This window comes from Monomorium pharaonis, chromosome 6, assembly GCF_013373865.1.
Source record: "Monomorium pharaonis isolate MP-MQ-018 chromosome 6, ASM1337386v2, whole genome shotgun sequence".
Taxonomy (NCBI): Eukaryota; Metazoa; Arthropoda; class Insecta; order Hymenoptera; family Formicidae; genus Monomorium; species Monomorium pharaonis.
In genome coordinates, this window is record NC_050472.1 from 14,953,723 (window position 1) to 14,963,965 (window position 10,243).

Genomic DNA, 10,243 nt, shown 5'->3' on the forward strand with positions numbered 1-10,243 from the left:
TTCTACCCTAGTATTGTCCTTAATCATTTTTTCTGTTTTCTAAGCGATGTATTATATTCCATTGTTATTTCTCGAAACGATCAATTTAATGTACTAATCCATTTTCTGTATGTTCTTAGAGGGCTTGCCCTAGAACCCTGAATAAACGCTTTTCTCTCTCTCTCTCTCTCTCTCTCTCTCTCTCTCTCTCTCTCTCTCTCTCTCTCTCTCTCTCTCTCCCCTCTCACCCCCCCTCTCTCTCTTTCTCTCTCTTTCTCTCACCCCGCAATGTGCGGAGGAAGAGAGACGGGGGGGGGGGGCCTGATGTTTTGCTCCCCGGGGTTTTTTCTCTCCGGTCGGGGGAGCGGAGGGCAGGGATCAAACGTTGTCCCAGGCAGCCTCCGCTTCTCTCCCGACCGCCCGCTCCCGGAAAGACACCCTGCCTCAATCCCGGTCCGCCAGCACCGGGGCCAGGGCCCCGACGGTCCATTGCTGCTCAGGCGCGCGCGCGCCATTCTTCGATAAGGGACTGCCGGGCCTGGAGCCTCAGTAAGCGACGGACCCCGTCCGTCACCATCCCGCCCCCCTCCCGGATCCGTCGCGTCTACTCGTAAACTCGGGCCTGAGCCTTTGCGACCAGATCCAGGGGGGACATGCTTGACAGGGCCGTCGCCGCCGCGTGGGAGGTCGTGCGATACGCCTTCGCAGCCCTGATGGCCATATGGCGCTGCACGGAGTGCAGCAGCGACACGCTTCTTTGATTTTTTTAGCCATCAGGGCGCCGGTCCAAATGGGCGCACCGTACGGGGCCATAGACCCCACGACCTCTCCATACACGCGGCGCACTCCCGCCCCGGGGTCTCCCACGTTGGGAAGCAGGCGACCCAGCGCGATCGCCGCCCTCTCCAGACGCGGGGCCAATCGGCGGAAGTGCTCGCCGAAGCTCCAAGAACCGTCCAGGATCAGGCCCAGGTATTTGACGTATAGGGCCCGATCCGGACGGGGGTGTCGCCAATGAGGACCCAGGCCTCTCGGTTGGCGGGGGACCACCCCTAACGGAGGCCTGGTGGAAGTACAGGGCCTCCGTCTTTTGCCGCTCCACCTCGAGGCCCATACCCTCGATGGCGCGCACGACTTGCTCTGCCGTTCTCCTTGCCTCCCCCCAGTCGGACTCCCCGGCCACCACAATGTGTCGTAACACACGACACCGCAGCCGGGGGGGAGGGCAATTTGCGGGACCGTGTCGTACCCGAGGTTCTACAGTAGGGGCCCCAGAACGGATCCCTGCGGGACACCCCGGTGCACGGCCTTCCGCATCAGAACCCCGTCCTGGTCCCGGTAGGCCAACTGCCTGCAGCGAAGATAGTCTGCTACGACCCCTCGCAGATACGCGAGCACCTCGTGTCGTATCAGCACCCCGCGTATCCGGTCGTAGGGCAGGGTGTTGAACGCGTTGCGAGTCTAACGCGACTCCTATCGTCACCCCGCCCCGCTCCACCGTCTCTCCCGCGAGGGCACGGATGCGCAAGATCGCGTCGATTGTTGATCTGCCCTCGCGGAAGCCGTACTGCTCCCGGTGGAGCTGCGGACCGTCCCCGCTCAGATGGCGGTTGACTCGGCCGGCAACCACACGCTCGAATAGCCTGCCGGTCTCGTCGAGCAGACAAATTGGCCTATAGGCGGAGGGCGTCCCGCCCTCCTTGCCCTCTTTGGGAAGGAACACCAACTTGGCCTCTTTTCAGAGCCTTCGACCCCTCTCCCGCACCCAGCTCGTCCAAGTCGCTAACCTATGTACACATTGCAAACGCAGCCATAATGTATGAATATTTAATATGCGTTTGATTGAACGGTGTGCAATTGAACGGTGTGCAACTGAACGGTATGCAATTGAACGGTGCGCAACTGAACAGTGCGCAATCGAACAGTGTCCAATCGAATGGTGTTTAATCGAACAGTGTTTAATCAAGCGGTGCACAATTGAACGGTGCTTAATGTTTCGTGTCTAATAGCACGGTGGGCAATTGCAACGTGTCCAATTGTATTGTGCACCACTGAACCTTTCCCGATAAATAATTCGCAAACGTCTCAAAAAAAAGCTTATATCTTTTACTTTATCAAGAACAGATTCAATATTTTGCAAATATAATATTTGCATTCCTAGAGCGATTGTAAACTTTATTGGCAGATGTTTGTATATACCTGTCTATTTGTCTATATCCATTGTAAGTTTCCAGTGGAGCGTTTTAGACATTCCTTTCATTCACAAATGATTTTGACAATACAACAACAAGGAATTGCGTTCCATATTACAATTCAAAATGGCGAATCCAATATGGCGGACTTGAATTGCAAAAATAGGTATTTTTAAATGAAACTTGGTACTTAGAATATTAAATCCGCCATTTCGAATATCGAAATTTTAAGTTCACATTTATAATCAGCTACCCCAAAAACCCCCGAGTTACAAATTTCAGGTCAATCTTATGTAAAAAAAATGTATGCTACAAAGGGTTAAAGAACAATTCTGAATTTATTTTGTTTTCATTTGTGTTTATTTATAAGGAACTGCATATAAGGAATTACATACCGCGCTATACCTGTTGCTTATATTTATATTGTGGATCATCTCTTACCAGAGTTGAACAATAGTCCGCTATTATTGCTGTACTCCATTTACTTTGATATCGCTTTTCCATGATTGAGATGTCCTGGTGAATACGTTCCCCATATTCATCGCTCACCGCACCGCAGTTGTCGGGAAAGAAATCCAAGTGAGAGTGAAGAAAGTGAATTTTCAATGACATGTAGCAGCCTAATTTCTGATACATTGCTAACATGTTGTCCACAAGCTCTTTGTAATTAGCTTAATAGATTTTTCATTTCCCAGAAATTTGATTGCCACCAGTCGGAAAGCATTCCACGCAGCCTTCTGATTACCACTTAAGATGAGATCAAACTTTTTGAGTGGATATAATTTGTCCACGTTCGAAATGGTCACGCGTTAATTTGACCACGTTCGGAATGGCCACGGAAAATATTGCACGGAGTTCAATTTGCCCATGTTCGAAATGGCCACGTCCGAAACGGCCACGTCCAAAATGGCCACGTTCAAAATGGCTACTTTCAAAACAGCCACGTTTGGAATGGCCACGGAAAATATTGCGCGGAGTTCAATTTGCCCACGTTTGAAACGACCACGTACAAAACGGCCACGTTCGGAACGGCTACGTTCGGAACAGCCACGTTCGGAATGGCCACATTCAAATTTGCCACGTTCGAAATGGCCACGTATATTTTACTTGAACAAGCGCAGCGGTCATATCCTCATACTTCTTAGTTACAAGCGCATACTCTTTCTAGCACAAGTCATGCAAAAAATGCGTAAATATCAATTGAGAAACGATAATGAATTCGACATCGAATCGATGTACTATTTCTCACTGGGTCCAGTGAGAAACGTCGAACATCGACATTAAAATAATGATTTCGATGTCGAATCGATGTACTATTTCTCGCTGTAAATATTTAAATATCTATATACGTATTTTAACGAGCATTTGTTTTGCGTGGAAGTCGCAAACCCATGTGTTGCAGAGAATGCTTTGCACACACACACACACACACACACACACACACACACACACACACACACACACACACACACACACACACACACACACACACACACACACAAGGGGAGTGCAAGGCCTTCGGCCCCCCTCCCGCATCCACCCCGTTCAAGTTGCTAACCCATGTGCATTGTATTAGAAATCAAGTAAAACATACGTGGCCGTTTCGAACGTGGCCGTTCCGAACGTGGCCATTTCGGACGTAGCCGTTACGAACGTGGGCAAATTAAACTCTGTGCAATATTTCCCGTGGCTATTCCGAACGTGACCATCCTGAACGTGTCCATTTCGAACGTAGCCATTTCAAACGTGGGCAAATTGAACCGTGTACAATATTTTCCGTGGCGATTCTGAACGTGGCCATTTCGAACGTGGCCGTTTCGAACGTGACCACTTCGAACGTGGTCAAATTCACGCGTGGCTATTTCGAACGTGGTCATTTCGGACGCTCCCATGTTAACGCATTGTCGTTAGAGTAAGAGTTAGAAGTACGGCAACTTACCGACCCGTATAGAAATATGTTACGAATTAGAATACAAGGACAGCGATAAGTTCGAATTGATATATGATATTTTAGTGTACAAAACTTAGTGTACAAAAAAAAGGCGAGCGGGCCTAAATTCGTAGTGCCAGAGCCAATGGTGGCTAATGTAATTTGCGCCCACCACAATGATTTGGGGCATGTTGGCTTAGAAAGGACGCTAAACAGTATAAAGCAAACGTATTGATTTCCGTCATTACGGAAGAGGGTTATAGATCACTTAGAAAATTGTCTCACTTGCTTAATGGCAAACGACGCACCAAACTGGTTCAAGGGAGAGACGTCCGTGTATCCCGCTGCCACTCGGGTGATAAATGTCCTTCACTTGGATCACTTCGGGCCCCTGAAAGAAATAAAAGATAATTACAAACACATTTTGGTGGTGATGGACACGTGTACATACACGGTTTACGTGGTTGTTTGCGTGCCGAACGACCTCGACACGAGAGGTTATAGAGAACCTAAACACGATTGTTTATACATTCGGGAAAACAACGGAAATTTTAATCGATCGCGGAACTTGCTTCACTTCGGCGGAATTCAACGAATACGTCGCGAAACATAAAATCGAGCATAGGAAGTTCGCGGTGGCATCCCCGTGGACGAACGGTACGGTCGAAAGAGTCAATTGCTTTATTAAAAATACTTTAACGAAAATAATGGGCGCGCCAGAAGAATGGAAAGCCAGCTTAGCAACTATCCAATACGTAATTAATAATACATTTTACAAAGTGATTAATACAACTCCCGCGAAACTTATGCTCAGTTACGATCAGCGGTGCCACTCTGATTTCCCTTTGACGCAGTTCATAGGGAATTCATAGGGAACTAGTCAACATAGACGTAGACATAAAAAAAGAAAGAGAGACGGCAACTTGAAGGATAGCAACTTGAAAAAGCTTACTATATATCGAATGAGTCCCAGATGCGCACAGTAATAAACGGACACAGCAAGCTGAGTGAAACGGACACAGTAACAAACGGACACAGACCAAACGGACACAGTAATAAACGGACACAGTGCGAAACAGACACAGTAACAAATGGACACAGTGCGAAACGGACACAGACCAAATGCGCACAGAGCGAAACGGACACAGTGCGAAACGGACACAGACCAAATGCGCACAGAGCGAAACGGACACAGACCAAATGCGCACACTGCACATGCGCACGGACCAAATGCATACACGGAAAGTCGCAAACCCATGTGATGCAGTGAATGCTTTGCACGCACACACACACACACACACGGGGGGGGGGTGCAAGGGGGGCCTTCGGCCCCCTCCCGCACCCACCCCGTCCAAGTCGCTAACCTATGTGGACTTTACTCTGCTTGCAATGTACATGGATTGCATTTGGTCCGTGCGCACGTGCAGTGTGCGCATGTGCAGTGTGCGCATTTGGTCCGTGTGCATTTGGTCCGTGCGCATTTGGTCTGTCTCCGTTTGTTACTGTGTCCGTTTCGCTCTGTGTCCGTTTGTTACTGTGTCCGTTTGTTACTGTGTCCGTTTATTACTGTGTCCATTTGGTCTGTGTCCGTTTGTTACTGTGTCCGTTTCACTCAGCCTGCTGTGTCCGTTTATTACTGTGCGCATCTGGGACGCTCCCTATATATCACGAGGGGGAGTACAAATAAAAGACACGACGAGAGAACCCGGAGAGGGCGCGAAATTTAACCCAAATTACAGAGGGCCATATCAAATTTCCAAAGTGTTAGGAAATAATTTTTACGTTGTGAAAGAGAGAAATTCCCAGATTTAACTGTACTCAGGACCATTAAACACAGTCCTGTCGTTTGACAAAATCAAACGCTGGGTAAAGCTAAATTCTCCCACACTTAACGACCATTTATGTATGTAGCATATAAGTTAGAGTAACCTGTAAGATGTATACATGTATGTAAAACAAACTTAGTATGTAAAATCCGTAGGTATATCCGGTGTATGCGAACCTCAGACTAAATTGTAAAATTTACAAGCGTTCAACTGCCGCCACTGCAGGACGCAGTGAAATTCAGGATGGCCGAGCGTGAAAGATGCGTGCTCGTAACGCCGAGAGATGGCGCCACTCACCTTGACAGCTGATGCGACTCCGGAGCATCGAAGCCTGCATACCTATCAAACGGACAAGACGTGACATGACGTGCGATGTAACGGCGTTGAATATTCTGGAAGCCGGCGAGATATTCGGAACGAGTTCCGAGTAGCGACCGATAAGCGGGAAAAGTCACTCTCGTTCAGGCGGTGATATTGTACGGACGTCAGTCTCGCATGCGTGCGACCTACTAGACTGAGTTGTACCTGAACAAAGAAATACATATACGTTTTCGTTACTCTCGAATTGAGTGTTAGTTCTTTTATTATTCTTGCCCTTGTCTCATCGGGCGAGCTTCCAGGTGCCTACACGAGGAAGTGACCGGGAACCGGTAAGATGCACGTGTGCGTAGCGTGCACTCAAGCCGGAGGAACAACGGAATAGGAGGAACGTGCGAGCGGAATCGGACCGCCGTAAGGACCAGGTCGATCGTGCGGAACGCGGAGTTCTGCTAGGATTTCTCGATCATCACCGGGATTTCCACCGAGGTACGCGGTTCCCCAAAAATACTTCGAAGTAATAGTAACGTTTCGGTTCTATAGAAAAAAAAAGAAAAAGGAAGCAAAGTACCGCCAGGAACTTTTACAACTTACCCAGATAGCCACAAATGTATGTATAAGCACAAATTGTTCTCATGTTGCTAATAAAGATGTTAGCATCTTGCTACGCATTTACGTCGTCCCTTGTGCTGTTTGCTAGCATTCGACACTAATCTTAAGTAATGCTAGCATAATGTTTGAAACGTGCAAAAAATTTTATTTCCGACATCGAATGCTAGCAAACAACAGCACAAGGGACGACATAAATGCGTAGCAAGATGCTAATATCTTTATTATATCAACTGGCTATCTGGATAGTTAAAATCAAAATTATTGTTGAAAAATACATCAAACGGTATAACAATGCACTGCTTCACAATGCTTTACAAAACTGTCATTCATAATATAAATTCAATATAACCTTACATTGCACAACACGCGTGGCGTGAGCGAGTCACTGGCGACCCACATAACTTATACACTGTGCTATAGAGACGAACGTCACACGGTAGCAGATACGCGAGATGGATTTTCGTCCCTCATGCCGACACCTGTAGAGATACCTACAAGGTTGACGACAATTACGACAACGTATCTTAAATGAAATTTTGACATTTCGGACTTTGCGCCGCGATACATCCACTCGTAGGGCAGGAAAGGAAATAACAATAGTTTTTTTATATAAATCGACCCCAAACTTTCGATTGAGCTTAGTTAGAACTCGATCAGATTAGCCATTTCTGAGATCCGATAATCTCGGGTGCGCTCAAGTCGCGTACTCACGTAAAGAACACGATCGAACTCGCGCTGCGCCTTCACTTGGCGCGAGCCACTACCGTGTCTCTTGATTCCCGAATTAAAAGATCATTTTTCATCCAATGGGTACCCGGGTACCTGGGTGTGTCCGTTAAGCACTTTAACGTCATTTAGTTTAGGTTCAAAAAATTTGAAAAAAGTTATCAGTGTGTTTTTAGTTTCTAAAAGAGTTAAATAATGGGGATTTGAAGGCTTATGTCGAGATTTCAATTTTTATTCAAGTTAAGCAAAAATACGACAAAGTGGGCACCCGGGTGTGCACATAAGGATTAACCTGTTGATTTGCTTCTTTACTTTGGTTTCGCTTATTTGGTTATCTTCTGCTTCCGCTTTTTGCTCTCCCTTTTGTGCTCTCATTTAAATACACCTTAAATGTAAAATACTGTTACGCGCACGCCGGGGAAAGGAATAAGACACTTTTTAACTCAAAACGTATAGCTTTATTCCGAGCAAAAGAATACACGTCAACCTCAGCGCAAGTCCGAGATTCAACTCTCTGTTTATCGGCGTTGTCAAGTCGAAGACAGCTGACAACGCTCCTCACAGAAAATCAATTTATTGATCGGTCAGAACAGCTGACCGATCAAACAGGCAGAAGCGTAACATTGCCCCCCCCCCTTCTTTATAAGTTGTTGTCCCGACAATTAAATGTGGAAATTGAGTTGCCCCGGGAGCTTCGACCTTGTCCTACCCCGGACTGCTGCCCGAGTTACCGTTTCAGACTCCGTTGTCCAGCCTTCCAGAAGAATCCCCTCCTCCGGAAAGTTTCTCTTCTCTACTTCCGTTCCGAAGCTCCTCCTCGTAGTTGCACCCACGCAGAGAAACCATCCCACGGCGGTGTTCCCTCTTCACTTCTTCGGACAAGAGGGGGGTAACCACTGTGGTCCCGTCATCCCAAATGGATTCCTCAAGTCTCTGCCTCGGCATTTACTTTAGCCCGGATTTACAATAGTGTAGTAAACCTTATGCTATAAGGAATTAACCAATTATATTCGATTATTTTTCTCATATTCGATTATAATTGATCAATTTCTTATGGCATAAGGCTTACTACATCTATTGTAGATCCGGCCTTACGTCCCACCTGAAAAACCACGGCTCAAAAACCGTGGGCGAGTCTTCTTAAAACTTAGAGATTTCCCCGCATGGACAAAGTTGGTTGTCCTCGAAGATTCTAACGGAACGGTTCCCAAGAGAATCTTCCGCCCGACTTTTCCTCCATGACGACAAACTCTGAAAAATCAAACAGTAACAAAAACAGAAAACAAAAACAATTTTACTTAATTTCTACAGTCTTAATTTCTAAAGAATCTGGGCTCTGACTTCCTAATTTGCACCTAGTGAATTTACATTAGCCTCTTTTTTTATAAGAAGTCATCCTGTCGGAATGAACAATTTTCTTACGATACTTAGAAGATTACGAATGCAACAAACTATTTCACTCAATTTTTATACAACGAAATGAGGACCTTTCCAATTTCTTTGCAATGTAGAAGCTAAACCCTTCGTCCTCTGAGGATTGAACAGCCAGATTATCCAACCATCTGCAACAAAATTTCCTTAACTCGTTTGCGGGAAACAAGTTGAAGAGTAGTCGACTTCAAATTCGGAGCGAACCATTTTCTGTAAAGAATATCGTTCCAGAGACAGAGAGCATCCCAATATGACCGATACATCCTGAAAAGCGAGCTTTGTATATGGAGGAGTCTCTCCCGCCTTCTTCCTACGGATGATCGACATGATACAAGGATCTTCCCTCTGATGTCTACGCCATTCCACACGTTACTTTCGGGGAAAAAATCTGAGCTATCGTGATCTCTAATCCCTGAGCGCTTTTCTCTTCCACTATGGTGCAATATTTGCACCCTGAAGATTCACACAACCGTCGAGACATTTCATCCGCGTTCCTGTGAGACTGGTCTTTCCGATAGACAACTTCAAACTCAAAGCGTTGCAACCTTTCTAACCAACGAGCAAGTTGACCTTCCAATTCCCTGAAAGACATTAGCCACTTTAAAGAAACATGATCGGTGCGAATAAAGAATTTTCGTCCCAATAAATAATGAGTAAAAGACTTAACTGACTCAACAATGGCCAAAAGTTCACGGCGAGTCACACAATAATTCCTTTCAGCCTTATTTAAAACACGACTGAAATACGCGATAACTCTCTTCACTCCTGCTTGCCTTTGGGAGAGGACTGCACCGATACTAATATTCGAAGCATCGATGTCCAAAATAAATTCACCTTCCCCACTCGGGAAAGAAAGCATGGGAGAAAAGGACAAAATGTCCTTCAGTTTGTCAAATGCATCTTGACATTCCTTTCCCCAAGCAAATTTGATTTTATCTTCCGTGAGCACAAAAAGGGGCTTTGCAACAGAAGAAAAATCTTTCACAAATTTTCGGTAGTAAGAGCAAAAACCGAGAAAACTACGCAATTGTTTTTTAGAATGCGGAACCGATCAGTTTCTCAAAGCAGAAACTTTTTCAGGATCGGTAGTAATGCCACCTGCGGAAATGACATACCCCAAATATTTAACACTTTTAGAAAAGAAAACACATCTTCCAAGATTAATCTTTAATTTGACCTCCCAAATTCGTCGAAAAAGTATTCTAAGATTCTTTAACATTTCCTCGAAA

The 10,243-nt window shown here is 46.1% G+C and overlaps 1 protein-coding gene across 1 annotated transcript in view; it reads left to right on the forward strand.

The window, feature by feature from the left end:
- The window catches only part of LOC105838954 (putative phosphatidate phosphatase), a 240,593-nt gene extending 234,101 nt beyond the window's left edge, over positions 1-6,492 (forward strand). Inside the window, exon 8 of the mRNA XM_036288456.1 lies at positions 6,083-6,492. Within this exon, the coding sequence (XP_036144349.1) occupies positions 6,083-6,184 (102 nt within the window). The 3' untranslated portion in view covers positions 6,185-6,492. The remainder of the gene's footprint in view (positions 1-6,082) is intronic.
- Positions 6,493-10,243: the final 3,751 nt, after the last annotated feature.